The 27,132-nt window shown below is 38.6% G+C and overlaps 1 protein-coding gene across 1 annotated transcript in view; it reads right to left on the reverse strand.

The window, feature by feature from the left end:
- CERKL (ceramide kinase like) overlaps positions 1–27,132 on the reverse strand; it is a 110,364-nt gene that overhangs the window by 19,000 nt on the left and 64,232 nt on the right. The window contains exons 3-4 of the mRNA XM_019802801.2: positions 11,868–11,999; positions 3,256–3,319 (exon numbers count right to left, since the gene is read on the reverse strand). Of these exons, the coding sequence (XP_019658360.2) occupies positions 3,256–3,319; positions 11,868–11,999 (196 nt within the window). The remainder of the gene's footprint in view (positions 1–3,255; positions 3,320–11,867; positions 12,000–27,132) is intronic.

Genomic DNA, 27,132 nt, shown 5'->3' on the forward strand with positions numbered 1-27,132 from the left:
CTTAGAGTGTTTGCTAGGACAAGCCAGAGTTGCACAACAGAGGTCTTGAGTACTAATAGATGTGTTCCTGTTAGCCTTTTTATCACAATACGTCTTCATAGAAACATATATAACTCATTAAAAATTCCAAAATCTTAGTAAGTAACATTTCTTAAACATTATTTACCAAACCACTTTGCTTTATTAAATAGTATACACAGAATATTTCTTGGATCTTAAACTCTCTGGTCTGTGTCTAAAAACCTTTAGACAATTTTCCAATCACACTCTATCAATAGCTTCACTTGAATCAGGCAGAAATGCTTCAGGCTCAAGTTCTTGAAGGAATGCCCTCTCTCATCAAAAGATCACAAAACCTTGGGGGTAGCTTAGCCCTACCTTGAAAATCTTGTGCCTCTTTCTCAAAAAGCGTTCCAATAGCTATTCTTTGAACAAGTTCAGAAACAGGAAACTCACAAATAGAGTGCATTCCATTTTCAAATACTTCAACTTGTTAGAGAATTGTTCTTTCTCTTTAATGAAGTATATTTGACATATACTGTGAGTGTCAGGTATATAACATAATGATTCAGCATTTGTGTGCATTGCAAAATGATCTTCACAATAAGTCTGATTACCAGCCATCATCATACAAAGTCACAAAAAAACTATCTTCTTGTGATGAGAACTTTCAGGATCTCTTTTAGCAACTTTCAAATATGCAATACACTGTTATTGACTATAATCATCATGCTGTACATTACATCCCCCTGACTTATTTATGACTGGAAGTCTGTACCTCTCCATCTCCCTCATCCATTTCACCCATTCCCCGTCCTCCCCTCCAGCAACCACCAATCTGTTCTCTGTTATCTTGCCATTTTAACAACATGGAAGGACCTAGAGAGTAATATGCTAAGTGAAATAAGTTAGCGAAAGATAAATACAATGATTTCACACATATGTGGAATCTAAAAAACAAAACAAAATTCATACAAAGAATTTTTCTCGGAAAATGTCTAAAGAAACTATATTTCCATTGCTCTCCTCATATACCTAATCTATATAATTCTAAGTGGACTGACTTAAAATGGCGATTTTTTACCAAGTTTTCCCATCTCCCAGTGGAAAAACTGGGCCCATGAAAATAAATGCGATACTTAAGGAATCTTACAAAAGAGATGATTTTCAATAGAAATTTTAAATTATTATAAGTCCTAAATAAATCAGTGTGCTGCGGGATTCAGAAACCATTAAATCATTGAACTGAAATCACAGAATAGTTAGGTCAAACTTTGTGGTTAAAAAAATGTGGATAATAACTAAAAGATCAGTGTACCTTTTAGGGCCACACTGTTAAATAACAACACCTGCCATGTGAAATAAACAAGAATTAAGTATATTCAGCTAGAGAAAAAAAAATTACTTTTGTCATTCTGCAAAATTCTTCTCTTTTTTTAAAGATTTTATTTATTTATTTGAGAGAAAGAGAAATCACAAGTGGTGAGGAGGGGCAGAGGGAGAGGGAGAAACACAATCTCTGAGCAGGGAGCCCAATGCAGGGCTCGATTCCAGGACCCCAAGATCATGACCTGAGCAGAAGGCAGATGCTTAACCGAACGAGCCACCCAGGCGCCCCTCTGCAAAATTCTTCCTGATCCTTACATAGTAATAATTACCAATGGAACTTATTTATACATAGCACATTTGATGGAATACTTCAAAATTCTGATGGGCAAGACCAGGTCTAATATCTATGATATCTGTTACCCTCATTATTTATATAATCATGTTTTGAAGAAAGGACTTATTTGCAATACATCCACTTTTATATACTTGCAAGCTGTGTTTCAGGACTATGCAGCATCTTAAGGCGGTAGCTTGTGGGCATGACTCCTCTAATTACTATTCTTAAATTGTATACTTGCAAGATAATTTGCCACACGTAGCCTGTTAATCAAGCTCTTAAGGAACCTCCTCCCTCATACTTTCCATCCTCAATATTCATATAATGCTGCCATCTACATTTGCTCCTCTCAAATTCCTTTTTGAAAAGTCTTGTTTTACTTGTCAAACTTTCTTCTCCATCCACTGATATTGTTTCTTATCAAAAAATATTAAGCATTTCTGGAAATACAACCCCGCTAATGCTCCATTTTGATTGCATCACTTTCCTTCCTAAAATATTCTAATAGTTCTTTGGGAAGACTAAAGCCTTTCATTCTACAGTTCAAAGATACAACTGTCCTTCCTGATATTATATTTTGTTTCCTGCCCATCACCATGTGACACAGATAATTCACATACTTGCCACCTTTTAAAACCCTGAAATATCAACCCTTGTAAAAAATCTTCCCTAAAATGTTTTTGTCTTACACATCAATCCATCACTTTAGCAAACTGATTTGCCTACTTTTTAAAAATGGTTATTAAAGTATGTCACTTGCCTTGTTTCTAATGTTTGCATGACAGTGAACAATTTCTACATACTCCAGCAATGTACTACAAAACACAGTTTCCAATGCCTCCTCTGGATAGCACACTTAATTCGTAGCCACTAAATTATAAAAGAATTAAAATTAGCATCTTTTATTTATACTGAAAATAATATATAAAGATTTTTTTTATTCATTTGAGAGAGAGAGAGAGAGAAAGAGAGAAAAACAGTGAGTGCACAAGCAGGGGGTAAGGGGCAAAGGGAGAGGGAGAAGCAGACTACCCACTGAGCAGGGAGCACGATGTGGGGCTCCATCCCAGGACCCTGAGATCATGACCTGAGCAGCAGGCAGATGCTTAACTGACTGAGCCACTCAGGTGCCCCAAGGTATTTGTATTTATAAAATATTTACCTGCAATCACAGCCAAATGATCCAGTGGGTAGCTATTAACACTATCCATAAATTTTCAAAAGAGGATCACAATACAGTTATACCATATGACTTTCCATCAATGCTTTTCTAGATACTCACAGGGTTAAAGCTAAGAATTAAGGACTACGCATCCACATATATGCACATTAGGTCAGTCTAACGTGGTCCTCTCTGATTTCCCAGTACTTACAGATCTCTCCTTTTGTACTCCTATGCCCGATCCTGAGAGGTAGAGGACGGTGCCACAGTGTCATAATTAATTGTTATTACAGAGATATGAAATAGTCTAATTACATACACCACAAATACTGAAGTATTTATAAGTCCCAAATACGTGGCTAAAAACTAATGAAAACATTTTATAACATACACCATGTGACACAAATAGATTGATAATATAACCTACCCATCAAATTCCTGGAGTTCACAATCCCTCAGCAGCGCCAGAGCATGCCCTGCATATTCAGTTACTATTTAAAAACAAAAACCAAAAAACAGGTGAAAGTTTTAAACAACCATCTACACTTTTTAACTTAGTTTGGCAAAATAATATCATAAACATATGGTCGGGTCATAAAACAACATTTATCCTTGAATATTTATATTTTAATCATGGGAAAGAGGATTAAGTGTTACTTGCCTGATGTGTTTTATAGCTTTATGTAAAAGAGGGTCATATATTTGTTCCAACTACATAAGTCATTTGGGGCTATCCCACACACAGCAGTTAGATCGTTTATCTTGGTGCTTGTCTGTTCAGTGTTCCCTTCCTGATATTATAAAGAAGATACATTTCCTTTACATCAGAAGCCTAAGAGCAGCAGTATTTTGAAAATAAGGCATATTAGCTGGCATCAAACAGCCAATGTTAAATCGCTTTGGCAACCTTACATGAATACATTAGTTGAAAGGTTAGTGTAAGATTTACATATGAGAATAACGGGTATCTGGAACTGCTAGACTAAAAAGAGGAGGAGCTGGATGTGAAAATAATGAAGCAAAGCCAACCCCAATGATAACAGACCCAAAGCCGAGGAGGAAGTGGCAGGGACCCACCAGAGCCGGAGCCTCTGAGGAAATGGATCTGTCACTCCCTATTGCTGTCTCTACAGTCGTGAGGCCCTACGCAGTATTGTAAACGCCAGTGGAGACAGGATAAACTGGCACACTGCAGATGGCACCAGGCATCCCAACCACATTTAGCATTTTCTAGGGCAGCGCTGCCAGAAGAGACAGCCCAGCTGTATCCACCCATCAAAGATTTCTGCTGACTGACATGACATTGCAGATGGATTTTTTGTGTAAGAATGTGCATCATTATATGCAAGATTACATTAATCTTTCATGCCTGTCTGTCCCTGGTGCCAGCATGGTTCAAGCTTTTCCTACAATGTTTTTAGATATTGTTAAGAATTATTAGTCTTGGTGTCTAAAAGAATCATTCTGTATCCAGCAGCATTACATTGTAATTCTCCCACAGCTTATTCAAATGCTGTTAACATTCACATGAATAAAACTTCTCTATATTAAATTCTAATCAGAAGAAAGCTAGGAGAAAACTAAGTATAAAATATTCATATTAATAAAGTTGGAAAGTTAAGTTATCATAAATGATTGGGTTGATCATTTATAACCTCAGCAAGTAGTTGCAACCTTAAAAATACAAAATAAAATGTTATATACATACACACACTGAAAATACTTCATGATATTATGAAGAAATATTTATGCTGAGAATCAGTTTATCAAGTCTTGCTTTTATGCTAAAGCTTACTTTGATAAAGCTTTTCAAATCCAATATCAAATTAGCTTTAAAATTAAGCTATGGCTAAATGCTATCTTTATTCAGGAAAAAAATTTAAATAATATTCTACTTCTTTGATCTTGCAGGTGGAATTTGACAATATATTGATGCAAATTATCCAAGAAGAGTAATTTTAAAATGACATTGGAAAAGTTAAAAAAAAAAATAGTGACCTGGAACAAAGAGAAAAGATGAAAGAAACTTGATCACAATATATTAGGAAAATGAACAAAAGGAAGGAAGTCCTTGGCATCAGGGGCTCATATTCCGGAGGCAGACACTAGACACTAATTTTAAAATATGAATGCACGAAATGAAGTAGGAGTAAGTGTTTATAAAGAAAAATAATGCAGGGAAAATGGGTAGAGAGTAATCTGGACTGCTATTCAGATACAGTAGAAGAAACTCAAGTATGTATTTAGACAGAATATTATGGGCCCTGGAGTCAGAAAGAGCCAGATTCAAATCATCCCATTCCAAGTAAACATAAGGAGTAGACTGCGAGGCAAATGCAGTTTTAAAAGGTCACTAGCCTTTTCTTTCACTTGCTTTCCTTTTCTGATGAGAATGACACCCTATGCTCCTTCTATTCAGGAAATCTGGAGACTCCATTCTTTGCAAGGCTTCGAACTCAGTTCTCAGTGCTGGGATTCCCCCACCGACCCTAACTTTCAATTGATACACTAACTACTTCATCAAGAAGACAAGATTGGAGGAAAGTAATGTCTTGAGGTTAATGCTGAATGTTGATGAGGAAACAGGCTGAAGTAAAATCAGATGAGACTTGGACTTAAACATTTCTTGGTCTGGTGATAAAAGCCTATAATGGGATAAGATACTGAGATGGCATTTTCTTTCCTGTCCTACAGGTGCTTCTGACTTAGTAAGCTCCAAATGGAATCTGTCATTTCCACCTTCAGATGCCTCTCAAGTACTTTGTTCTCTGTGTTCCATCATCTCCTCCTTGCTACCCAAGACAGAAAAATTACTTCCTAGCTTGTCTCCCTCCTCACTCTCCACGCACTCCAAGGTCAAGACCAGTTGTTTTGGTCTTGTTGCTATAGCATCCCATCTCAAGCCAGTGCCCTTGATCTAGCCACTAGTGTTTTGGGTTTTTTTTAAGATTTTATTTATTTATTCCAAAGAGACAGAGACAGCCAGCGAGAGAGAGAGGGAGCACAAGCAGGGGGAGTGGGAGAGGAAGAAGCAGGCTCATAGTCGAGGAGCCTGATGTGGGGCTCCATCCCAGATCGCCAGGATCACGCCCTGAGCCGAAGGCAGACGCTTAACCGCTGTGCCACCCAGGCGCCCCCTAGCCACTAGTGTTTTTTAATGTAGATAGTACAACAGTCTCTTTCCCAGCCTCCCTCCAACATTTATCCTACTCTCCCCAGAATGACCTTCTCACGTATTCGATCACATCCTTTTTCTATATAACCTCCACTGATGACTCTTCACTGTCCCCAGAGACAAAGCTCTAACTCCCAGACATCTGAGTGTTAGAAACAGGATTCGTCATATACATCCACAATTATCTAAGGAATAACAAAAAGAACCTTTCACCCAGAAATCTCTCTTTAGCTGGGTAGGATGCATGATCAGATACTCTCCAGACTTTTATGAAAATGCAGGTAAAATTAGGAAGAAAGAAAGCCTCAGCCTACTAGCATCTTTTGTGACTGAATTTTATCAAATTGCCTAGCTTTCTGCTGGGCAAGATCAGGAATAGCAAGAGGCATTTCCAAGGAGGGAAGGCTTTAAGTAGAGACAAAGAGCCAAAGAGAAAAAAAATCCCAAGAGGAGATTTGGTAAAAGTATCGTAAGTTAAACTCATGACCGTAGAGGGAGGGGGGAAAAAAGCGACAATAAACTCCACTTTCTTGGCAATTCCACCAGGGTCAGAGAGGAAGCAAAAATTATCTGGTGACCAGGCACTCCCATGAGCCCTGAGTTGGCAGAGATCAAGGCTAAATTCAGAGAAGTGTCCTTGGCCCTGATAATGATGGTATGATAAGGTCTAGCAGCTTTGTTAACACAAAAATTGACTGAAAAAGATGGAATTGCCTACCATGAACAAGAAAGATTAAGGGCAGACATATTATCTGTTTCAAATATTTCAGTGACTCCTATACACAAGACAGGACACATTTATTTTGTATTACTACAAAAGAGAACATCGACTCTAAAAATTACAAGGAGGCAAAAGTCAGCTCACAAGTTCTCCCCGCAGTTTACGCCCTGCACAAAGGCATTTGGCCAAAGGGGCAGATACGTTTGCGATCTAGCCAGTATACCTAACTCTACATGCTGGTGGCCTGGCGCTGAGTCAGCCCAGAAAGAAGGGCACCTTTATATCAGCACAAAAAAAGGTGCCTTTTCTGATATGCACAAGGCACAGCGATCCTGAACTCAAGAACAACTAGCAGTATTATCCAGTAATGGCAGACACTGACACCCAAGCTTGGGTACCCGAGCAAAGGCTGAGAGCCCATCCACGAGCAGGGCCACACCAACAGTCCACCACGGGGGAAATGAAGCTAGACGGCCTCTAAAGTTAGTTCCACTCTGATTTCTGTTGCATTTTTTTCACTTTATTGTTCTATGAATTATCCTATGAAACTATAGTCTCTTGAAAACTCACACTTTAAATAATGTAATTCCTAAGTCTGCTCTGTGTGGGGAGAAAGATAAAGAAACGGTATTACAGGCCAGCTTGGGCTAACCGCACATGTTCTTCTTCAATTCAAAAGCCAACAAGTTATTAGGAGAAAAAAAAAAAAAAAAGCCTCCGTTCTAAGTTCTTCCTGAAGTTCTTCTGATACTGCGCTGAGGGTGGTAGTGCGGGGGGGGGAGAGGGGGGTGCGGCTTCAGCTCAGGGATTTCAAAAGATGCTGATCTATATTCAGAAGTAGTTAGGGTTTTAGCAGTAAACAAAATGAAAAGTATATTTTTATTAATGTGGTGACTTTTTTTTTTAAACTGGAAGTTTATACCTTCTGACACCCTTCACTCATGTCTCCCACTCCCCACCTCCCACCTCTGGCAATCAACAATCTGTTCTCTATACCTATGTGTTCAGTTGGGGGTTTGTTTTTTGTCTTTTGCTTTTGTTAAGATTACACATATAAGTGAGATCAAATGGTAATTTATCTTCGTCTGACTTATTTCACTTAGCATAATGCCCTCAGATCCATTCATGTTGTTACAAATGTCAGGATTTCCTTCTTTTTAATGACCAGATAATATTCCACACATACACACACACACACACACACACACACACACACACACACACAGACAGACACCACATTTTCTTTTCCATTCATCCACTGATGGACACTTAGTTTGCTTCCATGTCTTCGCTATTGTAAATAATGCTACAATGATCATGGGAGTGCAGCTATCTTTTTGAGTTAGTCTCTTTTTTCTCCTTCAGATAAATACCCAGAAGTGGAATTGCTGGGTCATATGGTAGCTCTACTTTTAAATTTTTGAGGAACCTCCATACTGTTTTCCGCAGTGGCTGCACTACGTTACATTCCCACCATCGGTACACAAGGGTTCCCTTCTCTCCACATCCTCACCAACACTTGTCTCTTTGATAATAGCTGTTCTAACAGATGTGAGGGGATGTATTTCACTGCAGTTTTGATTGGCAATTCCCTGATGATGAGTGATCTTGAGCACCTCTTCATATCCCTGTTGGCCATCTGGATGTCTTCTTTGGGAAAATGGCTTTTCAGTTCCTCTACCCATTTATTAGTCCAACTATTAATTTTGTTACTCATTTTTAAAAGAACTTTGTAGAAAAAATCCTTTAAAATGTACATGTACAGCTAGAATGTTTCAAATCCTGCCTCATTTAAGCACTCTCTCCTAGTGAATTTATCATCATGTAGAATTTATTATGCAATTTATATTCCACTTAGACTCAGCAATGCACACAAGATATGTTAAAATAATGGTCACACTGGACATGCAGAAAATATGTACCTTTCTGTTTTACTCTTTCATACATTTTTTCTTTTAAAGTGTGAATTGAACCTATTACATAATTTATGAAACAGACACGGACGGCATTATGACCATCTTTCTGTGGCACTTCATAACATACAAGGTAGTTTCAAATATATTATCTGACTCAAACTACAAAACTACACTGGGACACAGGCAGGAAGATTCTAACGCTTTTCAAGTATCCACATGTATATTCAGTCCTTCGCCCAAAAGAGTAAACTTTTAAAATATAAATATTTAGCTAATATACATACTAAAATGGTTTTATATGCAAAAGATGCAGTTTTATAATTTTGCCTGTAGGAGGAGTGTTAGGCAGCTAATAATTAGCCATTCTGCACAAATATATAAGAAAATTCTAAATTTGCTTTATGAAATGCTCTAATTTTATGTTAAACTAAATATAATATTCAATAATATTATCAAATCTAGGGGGGGAAGAGCCATAGGACATAAAACTCTTCTCTCCAATACAAAAGAAAGCAAGCACATCTTTATCATTTCCTCTGCCTTCCATTAGGTTTCTTCATGTACCAGCATCCTTTCTCCTAGGCCGTCTCTTCCTTCTTCATCTCTAGTCTGTTGGCAGAATCATCTCTGCTAAACCGGATGATGATGCAATGACACCAACTTCACCAACTTCGGAGCAATACAGGAGGAAGAAACTACTGAGTGCGGCATGAACATCCATTCGGGATCTGGACTGAAACTTCCTCTAATGCACATAGTTGTGAGCCTTCCCAGAAACCACTTTGGCCTTTTTATTATTTTCTCCCTAATAGAACCCAGATTCAGTTCAGTTATTTTCAGCCTTCAAGAAAAGGGGGTCCTAGTTGCAGCCCTTGGGAAGAATCTTAAGAGTTAAGAGTGGTTGTTCCAGGCTGGGCAGACATAATAAGACAGTCAGGCTGACGGGAGGAAATTCTAATCCTGGCTCGGTAGTAGAGCATGTCCAATCTCTCACATACACACCCCTCTCCCTATCCCACTTGATGTGAACGAAGAAGGATCTAATCTACTGGCAACAATTTTATGATGATGGAAGGATCAAATTTAAGATGAAGTCAAAACTGAGGAGGCCAAAGCAAATTAAGGAAAGAATTCCGAAGATATTATGGGTTATACACACACACACACACACGCGCACACACACACACACCCCACTTGTAGGTGCTTGCAAGCTTGCCTTCCTTCCCTTACTTTTCTTCTTCTGTTTATGCACAGAAAACCATGTCTGCCTCTGACTCTCCAAAACGGTCTAGTGCAAATACTTTGAGTCTTCTGATCAAAATATCACCCTCTGAGATACCAGAGTTCTTGTGTATGTGTGTGTGTGTGTGTGTGTGTGTGTGTGTGTGTATATCCCAATTATATTTCTCTGAATCCCCAATAAACTAAAAGCCCCACAAGAGCAGGGTGATAACTTATGCAACGTGCCTTCTGCACAGCGCTTAACACAAAGCACTCTACAAGAGTTTCCTGAACTGAAAGATATATAGTAGTATCTACATAAAACTGTTCTGGATATTAAATCCATGCGACAAAATAATGTTATTAAGTTTGCCAATAAGTTTATTCAACTTTTAATTGTCTCATCCTAATAAGAATTTCACACTTTTTTGTCCCGCCCATCTTTGAAAATCTTCAGTGGGAAGGAATGATAGATAGGAATTGTTTCTTGTCCTTTTATTTTTATTTTTTTTTAAAGATTTTATTTATTTATTTGACAGAGAGAGAGACAGCCAGCAAGAGAGGGAACACAAACAGGGGGAGTGGGAGAGGAAGAAGCAGGCTCATAGCAGAGGAGCCTGATGTGGGGCTCGATCCCATAACGCCGGGATCACACCCTGAGCCGAAGGCAGATGCTTAACCGCTGTGCCACCCAGGCGCCCCTCTTGTCCTTTTAAACTACATTTAAGTAAACCAAAATCCACAAAGGTAAAAGATTAACTTCTTACTACAATTTTATTTTAGTCAGAAATTCCTCCTGAATTTTTTGTGGTAATTTCTCTTGAACTTCCACTTTAATAGATGTCTTTTGGGGTAGCTGAACTTTTTGTTAAAAAAAAAATTAGGGGTGCTTGGGAGGCTCAATCGGTTAAGCCTCTGCCTTCAGCTCAGGTCATGATCCCAGGGTCCTGGGATGGTCCTCAGCAGGGAGCCCGCTTCTCCTCCACTCCCCTCCCCCACTCCCCTGCTTGTGCTCTGTCAAGTGAATAAAAATCTTTAAAAAAAATTTTTTTTAAGGAATTTCGTCTACCTCAATCCATCAAGTCATGCGGTGAGGGCATCAAATCTTATATTTTGAGACCCATCTCCCTCGGTTTCAGCTCAGCAAAATCACTCTAAATCTCTCCCCGAAGAATTTATAAATGGGACGAGGAGAATCCCAGTACACTCTGGCTTTGTCTTCTCAACAGGTGTATTATGCAATACTCTTCATCAACTTAAATTTACTACACATTTGCCCTGTGTGCTAGTGAAGCTATGTAGAAATAAAATCAGACAAACTGGGGTTGTGATTTTTGATAACATCAACCCTCCTTCTCAGTCCACCCCCCATGGGAAAAACCAGTCTCAGAGGAAACAAAGGAATTTGGTCACCAAATTCAAAAAATTGAAAAGGATTTTGCTAATCTTCTATTAACTTTCGCATTGGCAAATTTCTATTTTCCTCAGCAAACACCTAAGCACCTTTCTTATTTTAGACAATGAATTTAAGCCACTGGCTTCTCTGAAGTCATCTAAACCAGCAGTTACGTGCTTAGTTTTGACCTAACCAGCAGGGGTCAGAGTCAGAACAAAAACCACCTAATGAAGGATTCCATGGAAAGACATCAAACATTTAAGTGAGCAAAAATCAATTGCTTGCCAAACTGCAGAAATAATGTGTAAATAGCCAACATCTCAATGAAGATATCAAAAAGTGTACAGCTCCCTTTGAAATGATTCCTAATAATTTTTAAAGTCTGAAAAAAGGTCTAAAGAAAATACTGACATTCTAATAAAAATAACACAAGAAAGAAAACAAAATAAGTGATAATCCTGGAGTTGGCTATAGTAGGCTATGGGAGCACATAAAACAGCTTTAGAGATTACAAGCAGTTTCCTCAATTTGGCTTAAGAACAAATACAGATTGTCTTGCTTCCTTAAGTATGATTTTTTAACGACAAAATAATGTTCTGAAATGACTTACTTGTAACGTCAGTCTTTATTCCTGCAATCCTCAACAGTGGTTCAACCTTCTCAGAATAGACCTGGGTAGCTTCTTTTTTGTGGCTTTGGGGGTTGAGAATTACTTTTAATGACTTTGGTCTATTTGAAAAACCTAAGAGGAAAACACAAAGACAAAGTTATACAATCTTCATCAGCATTTTATTTCTTTCCCTTTAAAACCATACACTAAGTCCAGTTAGAATGTTAGACACCTATTTAAATAGTATTTACTGTTTTTGTTTGAAATTCTTATGAGTTTTCCCAAACACAGCAGTATTTTAAAACATTTACATTTTCCTAGCAGTTAAAGAGGGATATCCCTCTTTAATCATGAGTTATAAAAAAGCATTTCATTTATGAAGGAAAATGTGGATGAAAGCAACTCTGTGAATATTATTAGGCAACGTTCATGTATATTTACCAAATCATAGATAATATATCAAATGATCCATTAGCATTTATTTTGGGGGGGGAGGGAAGCAATAAGCTGCAAAGAACAGAAAGGTTTACTTCCTAAGATAAATATGCTCACTATTAGAATTGGGCTCTCCAGTGACCCTGGGGCTACCCAGGCCTGACGTGTGGATGAGCCCAGGGTGGAGCAGAGCCCACAGGGCTGGGTCAGGGCCAGCACCCAGAGCAATGCATGCTGGGAGCTAAAAAGAGGGTTAGGTCGGAGTTCAAGCCTGAAAGGGGGCCAGGGGAGAAAGGACTCCTCCCTGGGGAATTGGGAAAGAAAGCCTCTCAGCGGGGATTCGATGAGAGTGCTGCCTCACAGTTGGGGCTGAGATTTGATACTACAATTTTCTGGGCTTGCAAGATGCTTATCACTTAGAACCCAGTTGGAGCAGGTGCAAAGAAAATTTTCTGTTAGGAAGGTGCAGGAGGGACAGAGGAGCCAAGAGAATGCTAACGACCATCTCTTTCAAGGTAAGCTGCTGTCATAGGGCCACGTTTCAAGGTTAAAAAAAAAAATAGCTCCTAGCATCTGCTTTTAATAAAACCATTCCTAAAGCCAAATGGAAAAAGTCCCTTACACCAACATCGGTTTTTGTGCCTCAAGCAGAGATGATACTTCATTTCTCATCGTATTTGATATGATACCATCCTTCAATAGCACACACAGTTTTGAATTCCGGAGAGTGCTGGATGAGGCAGACAGGATCACGCTGAACTGCCTGGGCTGTCATTGTCCCTGGGCTTGTTATTTTGCTAAGAGGCCTCTGGCAGTCTCCTTATCACCCAGTCTTAAAAATCTCAAAACCTTGCTCAGTTCCTCCTTTCCTTCCGATTACCCCCCTTTAAACAGTGCCCAGATTCATGAGGTGGTAACTATTTGTTTCCATGCCTTCTGTCCTTCCTGGCCGTCGCACTGTGGCTCCTCCGGGCTCCTGCGGGGCATCCTGGCATCTCCCTGTTCTTCCCCTTCCGTGACCTCCGTGTCACACCTCCATCAGGCCCGCCCCATCCAAGAGCTGCCAGGGCTCCCCACTACCTGTGGGCAAGACTGAACCCCTTAAAAGGATACTCAGAGCCCTTCCCCAACCAACTCCAACCTCTCCTCTCCGAGCTCATCCTCCCTCACATATGTTCCAGAAACATCTATGGAGCATTTGTGCGGAGTACCAGAGCAAAACAAGTAACAAGTGGTTTGTGCTTTAAAGGAGGAAGATGTATCCAACACATAGAAACTGCACAAAATAGACTTGTTAATGGAGAGGCACCAGTCACCTTGGGAGTGTATGAAAAGGGGGCTAGCGGATTCTCACCCGGGATCAGGAAAAGGGAGTATTTGAGCCAGGGTTCTGGCTCACATGGTTTTCACTTAGAACTCCCTCCTTCCTCACACCTCATCTGAGCCCTCCCTCTCAGCCAGACCGCAGGAGAGGGGCAGGGGAGGAAATTCCAAGCAGAGTCCAGCACGAAGCTCAGTAAGTGCAGAGGTTTTTCTGTTCCATTTCCACGTCCCCATCATGCTCTGAAACTACGGAATTACCTGACAAATACCAGATAAGCCGGGCTCTCCTTCACTCAGTTTTGTTTTTTTTTTTTTAAGATTTTGAGAGACAGAGATAGTGAGAGAGAAAGAGAGAGAGAATGAATGAATGAGAGAGGAGGAGAGGGAAGAGCAGAGAGCCCGATGCAGGGCTCGATCCCAGGGTCCTGGGATCATGACCTAAGCCGAAAACAGATACATAACTGACTGAGTCACCCAGGAACTTTTTCTTTCAGTTTTCAGACAGTTTTTCTTTCCATTCCACCTTACCACCATTTCTGTGAAAATTCTCCTACTTTTTGTTTTTCTTCTCAAGTAGGCCCCATGCCCAACATGGGGCTTGAACTCACAACCCTACGATCAAGAGTCTGCATGCTCTAGGGGCTGAGCCAGTCAGGCGCCCCAAATTCTGCCACTTTTTTTAAACCTGACTCAACACCACTCCCTCACTAAAGACTTTCCTAATCACCAACAGAATTCACCTCTTGGGCTTCTCATTCCCACTTTATTCTGTGTGCCTCTGTTAACTATTTTTATATCATTTATATATTAAAAAACAAAAACAAAAACTAATGAAAGACCCAATATCTTGGAACTTCTATTGCCAAACCCGGGACAATACAAAATGGAGTAAAGACTATATCATACTAATGGGGAGAAGGAAAAACTCTGTTTTATCGTAGAATGACAACTAATTAATATGGAAGAAATGACAGAGTTAGAAAATCACTATTTTCATCCATTAATAATGGATTCAGGCAAAAATTGGCAGCGGATGGTAAAACCATCAGTGACAGTCAGTTGGGGAACAAAATATTTACTTATTCTTGAACTCTGTCTCTCTTTATTTTTCTCATTACAAAAGGTAACAAGGGACATTTACAATGGGGAAATCAGGCAGACACTGCCCTAGTCAAGTGATCAGAGTTGAGCATAACCTTCATGTACAAATGGACACAGAAGCCTCGTGATACCTTGTGACATGTGATACACAGCACCGAGGACACAGCACTTCCGTGGTAACCCCTGTCCATAGTGCGTAATGCAGATCAATGATGGAACACTCAGACGAACCCTCGTTGAGGGGGCATTCTCAAAGTAACTGCCTAAAACTCTTAAAAACCGTCAATACTGTGAAAGAAAGTTGAGGACCTAGTCCTGATTAAAGGAGGCTAAAGAGAGGACAACTAATGCAACGTATGATTCTGGATCAGGTGAAAAGAAACTGCCAGAAGGGACAGGACAACTATCCTTTAACCAGGAAGGACTAAGCAGATAAATCTAGGGCTCGCTTTCATTAAGACACAACAAAGACGAGAAATTTGTTCTAAACTTCAGAGGCCAAGACTCAGATTAAATATCCAAATTAAGTTCACCTTACCCGGCATATTTATTGAAAGACCCCATTTCATTTCTTAGGCAGAGGCAGTCCCAGCATGGAAAGTGTCTAGGTAGCAAAAGTCCTCAATGTTATCATGAAAACAAAATTTTATTTGCCCCTCTTCCTATATTATGACTGTCAGGTAATAAAAGTCTTTGGAAATAAGAAACGGTCATTTGGGGCTTATGAGGATAAGCATATTGTAGCTGAAGGCTTATAGCCTTTAAATATACATGTATAGAAGTGTACACTATATGTCCCATTCAACCTTTGTGAAACAATCCCCTTAGTCAGGAAAGAGCTAAAACTATTCAAGATTTTCTAAAAAGATTTAAGCAAATTAATTTTATTCTTAAGCCTCAGTTACAACAATGGCAATAGAAACTAAATAAATTAATCAGAATGTTCCATTCCTTAGACATCCTGATAAATTGAGCTCTTTTAAAACATAAATCAACAAAGCCAATTTTTCACCAGGGCATGTATTCATTTTCTCATTTATCTTTTCCTTTTGGGTGATCTTAATTTGATGATTATGGAGCTAGAGTCTAAGTATATAAAAATTAGGTAGCAATTTGATACCTAATTTAGAGATCAGAAGGGGGATTTCTATTGAATGAAGCAAGATTTTGTTAAAGATGTTCATCATTGAGTAGAATAAAGAGATGTAATTAGTAAGTCTCCAACCTCGTCTCTCAGGCTCCCTCCTCAAGTCTCTCTCTACTTTATTCAGCCCCTTGTACATACCATGCTCCCTCTACCACGGTGCCATCACACCAACTCTGCCCTGTCTGCCCACCTACGCTTGCTGCCACCATAGCCACTTTGTCCAACTAACCTTTACTCTGTTTTGATCTCACCTCAGTCATCACTTCCTTGGGAAAGACTTCTATGGCCTCCTTGGCTTTGTGACCTTAGCTAGGTCATTGCCCCCTAATCATTTGTTCTTACAGGTCCGTACACTTTCCAATCTTGATTCTTACACTATTATAATTTTATATCTATTTATTATTTGTACTTATATATTAGACTTGAAACTCTGGGGTTTTTCTCCATATTCTATCTTCTTAGTACACGGCATATAATAGATGGTCAAGTATTTGATGGATGAATAAAAGGGTAGTGTTAGCCTGCAGCCATATAGATAGTAATGGCATCCATTCATTTATTCACAAATAACTGCATGCATACTACTTGCCAGACAGGGTTCTAGAAGCTGAGGCTCTATCAGTGAACCAGCAAGCTTCTGCCTTCATGAAGCTTCCATTTTAATGGCAGGAGACAGAAATACTAATTCAGAGTATGTTAAGTGGTAATAAGTTCTAAAGATAAAACAAAACCTCACAGTAGGAGAGGAGCAGGACAAAGGTAGAAGAAATGACTTCCTGGACAGAGAAATCAGATCACTCACAGGCATTTACAAGGACTTTGGCTTTTGTTCCGAGAGGAGAAACATGGTGATTTTTGAGCAGCACAGCAAAATAACACTGGATGTTAAATGGATCAGTCAAGCCTGTGTGTGGAAAGCAGATGCTGTAGGTACAAGAAGAGACAAAGGAAGAACAGTTGCAATATTCCAGGTGGTAAATGATTGTGCTTGGATTGAGTAAAGTGGAGATTATAAGAAAAGCTAGATTCCAGATATATTTTGAAGGTAGAGCTGACAAGATTTGTCTACTCTTAAGATGTGTTATGTGAAAGAGAATAGTCAAAGAGTAGTCAAATTATGGCTGGATAAGGGGAAAGTGACAACACAAGAAGGGTTAAGAACTAATGAAAAAGTGGTAGAATCAATTAATTGTGGTCTCAAGGTGGGGGGTGAACAATTTTAGGAGTTGAGAGCGTAGATCAATTAAGTTAGAAAGACAGAAACCAATATCCACATGAAAGGTAGGATGTTTCAAAGTGATGATGAGTTATTGGTAATAATAAAACCCGATGAACTTCATATTCAGCAGAATCATCTGAAGGGCTTCTTAAAGCACAGATTTCTGGGTCCCAGACCCAGGAATTTTTGACTCACTAATCTGGGATCTGAGAACTTATTTATAACAAGTTACCAGGTGATGTTGATAATGTTGGTCCAGAGATCACACTTTGAGAACCACTGCTCTAAAAGTATGATTATGGGAGGCGAATGAAGTGTAAGATCAAGATCTTTGAAGGAAAAGCAGCTAAAAACTGAAAGAACATCTACAAAAACACACAGAATTATGGCAGCAGTAGTGTTGTAGAGAAGGACAGTGAGACAGAAACTAATGCTTCAAGGAGTAAGAAGAATGACCCAGTAGTCTGCATAGGACCACAACAAGTAGCACTGAACTAGTGGCATCTAAAGGACTTAGCTTCAAAAATGAGGATTTTTAAGAGAGGAAAGAAAATGGTCTCAAAATAGCAATGAGAAGAAAGATATCAAGACACTGACAACACCTCCAGGACCAGTGGTCTGAAATGTAAGACAGAGAAAACAGCCACCACATGAGGACTGTAGGGGAAGCTATAAATTCCTGGGAGAGCTGGGTCTCTACTAAAACAAGAAGGGAAATTTGGGGCAAAGAAGTTGAAAATATAGGAGATTTTGCTCATGATGGACTATTCATTCCACAGGGCAGAATAAGATAGTGTCTGGAGTTAAGGACAGTAAGGATGGTGTTGGGTTAGAGGGTACACTGAGAAAGGCTTAGAGGAATGGCAGTACAACCGATGAAGGTCCTTAGGGAGTGACACGGTATGAAAGAATTGTCTGCAGCAGTTGAGGTTGGAAAGTAGGGTGTGAGGAGTGGGGTCTTGCCCCAAGCACACAGAGCTCTAAGAACTTATCTTCCCTGCAGCCCATGCCAAAGCTGGGGGAGGAGCAATGTTGCCTGGAACCAGAAGAGCTCCAATGCCCCTGTCCCTCTTAGGAGACCAGCCAGTGTTTGAATCTAAACCCAAGTCTGTGTGAGGCACTAGGTTATACTATTCACAAAGTGATCTCAGGGTAAATGGTCTATATTTGAGAATCACATGCTCTGTTGTCTTCTGTACAGATGGACACATTTTCATCGTACAAAATTCAAAATCTTTGTTTTCAGCTCATTCCTTGAAACCCAGTTTCCCTCCTGGGGGACAACCACTGGGATCATTTTAAGAATTCTTCCAGAAATTTTCTATGCATATATAAAAATGCATGTATATGATCTATGGCTTTTTACATACATGGCAGCATTCCTACCCACTATTCTGTATCTTGCTTTCTTTTCCTTTTACTGTATTTTGGAAAGGATTTACTATCACTACATAGAATTTGATTCTCACTTTATTTAAAGCTGAATAGCATTTTTGTATGGATGAACCTCAATTTAAGTAATTAGTCCCCTGAAGGGGCACCTGGATGGCTCAGTCAGTTAAGCATCTTCCTTTGGCTTGGGTCATGATCCCAGGGTCCTGGGATCAAGCCCCACTTTGGGCTCCTTATTCAGGGAGGAGTCTGCTTCTCCTTCTCCCTCTGCCTGCCATTCCCCCTGCCTGTGTGTTCTCACTGTCAAATAAATAAATAAATAATTTTAAAAATGAAATTAGTCCCCTGGAGATGTATGTTTAGTTTGTTTCCAATCTTCCTTTACTGCAATGAATGTCATTTTGCATCTATTTGCATGTAACTGCAGAACAAACTTCCAGAAGTAGAATTACTGGATCAAGTGGTATGCACCCTTGAGAGTTTATCCTATTCCCCAATTACTTGCTGTTGAAGCAATTCAGGGTTGTGATCCCCCAAAACATGGGTGCTAGAGACAAAATAATTCATCTTAAGTCTTGGCTATTCCACTTATCAACTGTGTGACTTTAGGTTATTTGTCCAATTTCTCAGTTTTTCAATTTCCTCATCTGTAAGATGAGGATACTAAGAGTACTTCCTACAAAAGGCAATTGTGATGATTAAATCAACAAATTTAAGTGCTTAGCAAATGCACAGCGCACAGTCAGTAATCAATTTATTATTACCACCAACTTACACTCTACCAGGAACAGAGTATCTGTTTTCTTACACCATTATAAACCCAAAATGTTTTCAAACTTCTTGTTCTTTGACAATGTGAAAGAAGAAATATTGTATCTCATGCTAATTTCAATTTACATTTCTCTTTTTATGAGAGAGGCTGAGAAACCTTGAAATGTTTAAAAGATACTTTTATTTTTCTATGAACTGTCAGTTTATAGCATTAACTATTCATAAAACTATAACATTTTTTTGTATTTGCTCTTGTATAATTGTTTTTTAATGACAATATTACAGAATTGAGGGTGGAATTCTTAGAACCAAAATTATTCTTAATAAAAATCACCACATTCTTGGAAGGAGAAAAAAAAAGAAAATTAACCTTTTAAGTAAGGTTAACTTTATTTAAATAGCCCATTAAAAACCTTATTTAATAACCTATTAAAAGATGAAAATTTTTTTGTTTGTTATATGAGTTACAAATACTTTTCTGTGTAATTGTCCTTAATTTTTCTTTATGCCATTTTCTCTGAGAAAGATCCTTTTGGTTTTTTCTGAGTTTTCATTTTACACACCTATATATTTATCATTTTTTATGGTTTCTGGATTTTATGTCATATTTAATAGTTTCCTTTTGTGACCAAAAAAAATCATTATATTTTTCTTCTAATAATTTTATGGTCTCTATTTCACATTTTTATTTAAGCATATCTAAAGTTTCTTTTTAAACAATTTCTTAAATACTTATTTATTCAAGAACGCAAGAGAGAGCATGAGCAGGGGGGAGGGGCAGAGGGAGAAGCAGACTCCCCACCAAGCAGGGAGTATGGACCAGGACCATGACCTGAGCGGGAAGGCAGACACTTAACAGACTGAACCACCCTGGCGCCCCTAAAATTTCTTTTAGTAGAGGTATAAAATTGGGATTTGACCTCACTCTTTTTCCAGATGACTATCCACCTGTCCCAACATCGTTCATTTGGTAAATTTCTCTTACAGATTTCAAATACCACCTTTAGATATATTAAGTTTCTGAAAATGTTTGGATTTCTTCTAAACCATTTAGTCTAAGGTCCACTGGTCAATTCATATGTCAGTGCCATATTTTGAATTTAATGAGAATACCTCAAGTTTCTCCATGTAGGCTATAAAATGAGATATTTTTATAATGTTGAGAACATATCCATCTATTCTTTATTAAGAGTCGCTTGGCATTCATACACAAGTAAACCAATCCATAATTTTCCTTTTTTTTTTTTGGATTTTCATCATCAGATGTTGATATCAATTTCATGTAAGCTCTATTATAAGTACAAATGGGAGTTTTCCTTTTTTTTCCCCTACGCTCTCCAATAGTTTAAATAGAATCAAATTTCCTGTTCCTTAAAGGTATGGTAGGGATCTCTGTGATAATTGTTGCCCTGGTAGTAACTGGTCTGTTTAGATTTTTTGGCCATTTTTACTTTCCTAGACAAGGGACTTATTCACTTCACCGTTCTCCAAGGAGGCAGCCCAGGTTGCCTGCTGAGTTTAGATACTGTTCTCTTATAAGTAGTAGTAGCAGTAACACTATTTCCCCCCGATAATTAGAACTAATCACCTTTGCCAGCATAACTACTTCATTATTATTTTTTTTTCCATTTGTTGGTTCAGTCATATGGTTCAATAATGTAGACAGGTAATTCTCTAATTCTCAATGTCTAAGTCAATTGAACCATTGTCATGTTCCCATGTGAAAATATTCTTCTCTCATACTAATACCTCTAAATCAGCAGAGTTCAGAGTTATAGGGTCAGGAAATAAAAATTTTATAAGTGGGTCATTGGCAGTGAAGTTAAGAGGTAATGCTTATATCTTCACTACTTGCTTTGTAGACCCATGTATTCTGTTTTTGGAAAAACTACTTTAATTTCACAAAATTTTGTCTTCTGGGTAGAATACAATGTAATACAATAGGAAACATGGTAAGACCAGCAAATCCCATGATTCATCAGCCAATTGCTTCATTTCTTTGATATAATTGAGTCCCTTGATCAAAAGTAGTACAGAGTGTAAATTCACTGAACAAGATATTTAGTAAGGTTATAGATGGTAGTGTTGTCAGTAACATGGTGGACAGGAAATTCAAATCCATAACTAAAGTAAATATTCATAGCAATGAGGCCTAACTACTAACTTTCCACAATGGGGGAACGCCAATGTAATAAACCTGCCACCAAATGGTAGACCAGTTGCTCTAAAATACAGAGCCATAACTAAGCTCAGGGCTGATCTGTTTGCAGGTAGAGTACTCAGCAATAATAGGAGTCAAATCAGTCTTGGCGAGCAGAAGTGTTGTTAACCCATATATTTCCCCCATCTCTGCATGAAGGCCACTTTGTTTATGTGTTCATTGTGCAAGCCCTAGGGTTGATTTTTTTTTTTTAAGATTGCATTTATTGGAGAGAGAGAGTGCAAGCATGAGCAGGGAGCAGAGGGAGAGGGAGAAGCAGACTCCCTGGAGCAAGGAGGCTGATGCAGGTCTCCATCCCAGGACCCTGAGATCATCACCTGAGCCAAAGGCAGACACTTAACTGACTGAGCCACACAGACACCTAGGGTTCCTTTTAAAAGATGCTGACTGACATCTATAGAATGGGGTACCTTGCCTGCCTAATTAGGTCCTCTTATGAAATAAATGATCTTTGGTGAGCATTTATATAAACCAAATGCCATTCTGTTCTTATTCTGTGAAAACCAACTATTTACTTCTGCCTCATACATCCTTGTCACCAACCTTCTAATTTTTTTCTTCCAAGTTCCTATTTGGGAAGCTCTTAACCACTGTCCATGCATTAATACGCATCTATCCCTCTGGCTATCACTCCTTACTAACTAGTATCAATTGTCTGAAGTTCTTCCCACCACAGGGATTTTCCTTCTCTATCTTTTAGTAACACTTGAGTGGGTGTGTAATGCTTCAGTAGCTCATTTCTATTGTATCATGAAGAACCCATATATTTCCCTTAGTTTACTGGTCATAGAAAATATCTCATGATGCCACATATGAAAGGGGCCAAAAAAAAAAAAAAAAGCAATGCAGTAACAATGGCAGGCCACCAGTATATTTCATTTACTAGACCATTCTCCTCCAGTCCTTTCATTATATTATCTGTACAATACAGCTTTTTATTTAAACTAGAGTATTTCATGTTTTATACAACTGAACTCTAATACACATATCTAACAGACATCTCAAAGTTGAAATATTCAAAACTGAAATTTTGATTTTCCCTACCAAATGGGGTCTGTCTACCCATAGTCTTTGCTATTTTACTAAATAAGAATTCCTCTTTTCACCTGCTCCAGTTAGAAATGTTACTCTGGAAACTGGTAATGAAAAATAACTAATTATGCACTTATCCTGTCTCTTTAGTAAGTACCATATTTATGGGTAACCAAATAGTACCAGTAGAAGAAGAAACATCCTTTTTATAAAAGAATAATACTAATTTAGAAAGATTAAATATAAAAATTTTCATGATCTACCCTTACTTAAATAATTAGTTCAAGCAAAAATAATAAATTTTAAAATATTTTATTGAGAACTAAATGCTCTCCCTGGTCCCTGAGTACCACTAAACAATTATCTACTAGTTTCAAATAGAAATATTACAATGGAGGGACACCTGGGGGGTTCAGTCAGTGAAGTATCCGACTCTTGGATTCAGCTCAGGTCATGATCTCAGGTCATGACATTGAGCCCTGCATCAGGCTTCGCACTGGGCATGGAGCCTGCTTAAGATTCTCTCTCTGTCCCTCTCCCTCTACCCCTCCACTGTTTGGCATGCGTGCGCACACTCTCTCTCTCTCTCTCTCTCAAAAAAAAAAAAAAAGTTACAACGGAGATATCAATCTGTCACCTCTCTGACTCTGGGATCAATCTTAGTCTTGGGGAATCTATCTTATCCACACTAACTGTAGGATAGTCATACATTACATACCACCTGAGATAATGAAATATGAAGTACCCAGTACCACTTATGAAGTATTATTGTACAATATGAACCTAATTAAGCCTTTAGATTAGAAATCCAGTTTATAGGTAATAAAAAGAATAGAAGAACAAGTTAAATGATACCACGAAGAAACAATCAGACAGTGGTACAACAGTACTGCTCAAAAAGTGGTCTTCAAAATGACAACCTAGCATCACCCAGAAGTTCAGTAGAAAGGGCCACACCAGACCCACTGAATCAGAATGTTTGGCAATGGGGGACAATATCTATATTTAAATAGGCTTTCTAAGTGTCCCTTAGGCACACTAAAATTTCTACAGGACAACCTCACCTCTTCCACAAATCAGTGTCAGAATTTTAAAAAAGAGGGGACTGTTTTAGTGTTGTAGTTTAATATGCTTAATTTGATGAATGATTCTTTTTTTTTTTTTAAGATTTTTATTTTTATTTATGCGACAGAGATAGAGACAGCCAGCGAGAGAGGGAACACAAGCAGGGGGAGTGGGAGAGGAAGAAGCAGGCTCATAGTGGAAGAGCCTGATGTGGGGCTCGATCCCATAACGCTGGGATCACGCCCTGAGCCGAAGGCAGACGCTTAACCGCTGTGCCACCCAGGCGCCCCTGATGAATGATTCTTAACTGGACACTAGTTGGTACAAGTCAGCTATAAAAGACATTTTGGAAAACATGGGGAAAATTTCAGTGTGGACCAGGTAGTTAATGATGATAAGCAACTATTGTTCATTCATTTGGTAATGATATTTGGCTATTTGTAAAATGTGTTTTTGTAGAGATGCACACTGGAGTATTTCTGGGAGAAATGTCATGATGTATACATCATGACAGAATAAAGTGTTAAAACATATGGAGAAATGTTAAGAACTATAAAATATGGGTAATGGCAATATAGGTGTCCATTATAATGTTTTTATATGTTCTATATTATTTGACATTTTCCTTAATAGGATAAAAAAAATCTTGCTGTCATCATTGACTTTTTCTCTCTTAATATCCCCCATACCCACCAAGTCAATAAATACAGAAAGCTCTATCTTCAAAAGCAAATCCAAAGTCTAATCACTTTCCACTACCTGTCTTGCTCCCTCTTTAATTTAAATCACTACCTTTTGCCTGGATTATACCAATTTCCACTTAACTGATTTCCTGCCTCAATCCTTCCCCATAACTCAGAGTGTATTCTCTACTTAACAGCCAGAATATTCACTTTAAAAGTTATATCATGTCACTCCTTTGCTTAAAACTCCCAAATGGTCATCATTTTTCTCAAAATAAAAGTAAAAAAAAACACACAAAGCTTGCAAGAGCCTTCATATTCTACTAGCTGCCCCTGGGACCTCACTTCCCACCTCTTTACTCCCTGCTAATCTCTGCACATGACTTTCTTGTTCAGCGTTTTACATACTGTTCTGTTTGGACCATTTTTCCCCTCATATATCCATATGGCTCCCCTTCCCATTACTTTCCACTGACTTCTAAAACTAGACATGGTTTTGAAAAGCAGCCTCCGCTGTCTTATCTGAGTCTGGGCTCAGAGGCCCTTCTCGCCCTCAGGGCACTTGTGCTTCATCATCCCACAAAGAGAAAGAAAAATGCAAGAAGTAGCTGGCCAAGGAGTGGCACCAGTGAGTGATGATGGAGCCAAGACCAAAGTCACCAGTTAAGACTGCCAAAGTCACCAGTTAAGATTTGGTAAAACTCTCTTCCATAAAAATAACCGTAACATTTGAAGACTTGGAGAACTACTTATAAAGAAAGAGGACAAAGTTCCAGGTTAAAGAAATTAAATTAACTTACTGAAAAACAGTTAAATAAAAAGGAAAGTTTAATTTTTTTCCATGAGAAAACAGACATGTACGTTCTAGTCCTCCTGATGCATCAAGACTATGTAATGCAGAAATGTAGTACACTGTGGAGCTGCGCGTAAAATCACTAGCTACAAAGAACTCTGGAAAACATTTTAAGAGTGCAACACAAAGCATCAGGCAGGTTATGGCCTTGCTCTTCTCTCAATTATGACAAACTATTTAATACAAAAGCTATATTGAGACACGTAAATCCCCTGAACTCCTTGGAAAAAAAAATCTCAATGTGATAATAATTATTTATTCATAATTTCACAATAGTATAAGCATTCCCCAAATAGATAATCCAAGATTAAAATATAGGCATGATTCAATATTAATATGCAACTGACTTGGTTCTCAGTCCTCCTGTAACCTCTCAATTCATACTCTAGAGTATAGACCTTTTTAGCATGCCAGTTTGCAACGAACCAGCAATGCAAAACAGAATGGCCAACTGTTCCTCTGTTAGTAACAAATGTGCTAATATGTACTAGTTTAAACTTGATCTATCAGTGAGTCAATGAACCATGAAGGGTGGGGGTTAATCAGAGTGTTCTCCAAACAAAGGCTCGTGAGAGCAGCGGGGACGCCACTCCCAGACTCACATCTGTGCTGTTTTGAGTGCAGCATGATGGAAATGGCATGGTGTTCATCAAAGTTAAGAGCCCAGAACCTTGTTATAGTATTGGGTATACTCACAACTGTTTTATACAAAAAATAAACCAAATTGTTGCAAAAATAAAACCCAAACACAGGAAATAAAGACCTCAATTAACCACAATTCTCAGGCGCTATTAATATTAAACTATGCCCAGTTAATATGTAACAGGGATGGTAAAGCCTTTCACACACGAGATACAACAACTTCCCAGCAGGGCGCAGAAACAGAGATATCTTATATTAGGAGATTTATATGAAAATTCATTAACTTCATTTCACTATCAGCAAAAGTTTATTGATGCACATCTTTACACATGCATGAAAATAATTTCAAGGCTATAGTCTACTCAAATAAATCCAGTAACTTCTGAACTCACATGCAGCCCACTGATGCGAACATCTCTAACAGGTGAGACAGGCTCAACCGCAATTAGTAGAAAGAATCACCTACTGCCAAAAATAGTCAACCCCAATACTTCAATATTCTAATAACAAAGTAGTCAAGACTAGAGATAAAGCAAGAATGAAGAGAAAGAGGAGCAAAGAAAGAGGAAAAGAAATTTCAACCAATTACATCACCCATTTACTTTTATCAGATTATTATCTTCATAAAATGAATTATTCATTTTGGAAGATGCTATAGAGTAGACCTATTTCACTACATCATTTTCCCCAATTAAAAATTCAGAGAGGTCTACTACGAGATGGAGATGTAGGAACACCTTGAACTCAGACACACCAAATCTACACCTATTTATAGACCAATTCCTCCCCTGAAGAAGAACTAAGAGCTATCTGAACAGCTTCTGCACAATAAGAAAATGATAGGAGAGACGATGAAACAGTAACCAAAAGAACTCCTACCCCTGACACTGAACTGCAGGGGGGAAGGGGTAGTACAGAGATCAGATCCCTCTGCTCTGGGGCACAGAAAAAAAGCCCTGGCTTTAAAAAGCAACTAATGGGGCGCCTGGGTGGCACAGCGGTTAAGCGTCTGCCTTCAGCTCAGGGCGTGATCCCGGCGTTATGGGATCGAGCCCCACGTCAGGCTCCTCAGCTATGAGCCTGCTTCTTCCTCTCCCACTCCCCCTGCTTGTGTTCCCTCTCTCGCTGGCTGTCTCTATCTCTGTCTAATAAATAAATAAAAAATCTTTAAAAAAATAAATAAATAAAAATAAAAAGCAACTAATATATAAAAGACCCAGACCTAGAACCCTGCCAAATGTCCAAATGTCAAGAGAACTGCGGAAACTCACCCTGGGTTGGAGGGGCTGGTGAGCACCACGATTTATACTCCTCCTTGCTTGATAGCAAACAAACAAACAAACAAACAAAAGCCGCTGTTTAAAAGAACAACTAGAATATC

Source organism: Ailuropoda melanoleuca, chromosome 2 (genome assembly GCF_002007445.2).
Source record: "Ailuropoda melanoleuca isolate Jingjing chromosome 2, ASM200744v2, whole genome shotgun sequence".
NCBI lineage: Eukaryota > Metazoa > Chordata > Mammalia > Carnivora > Ursidae > Ailuropoda > Ailuropoda melanoleuca.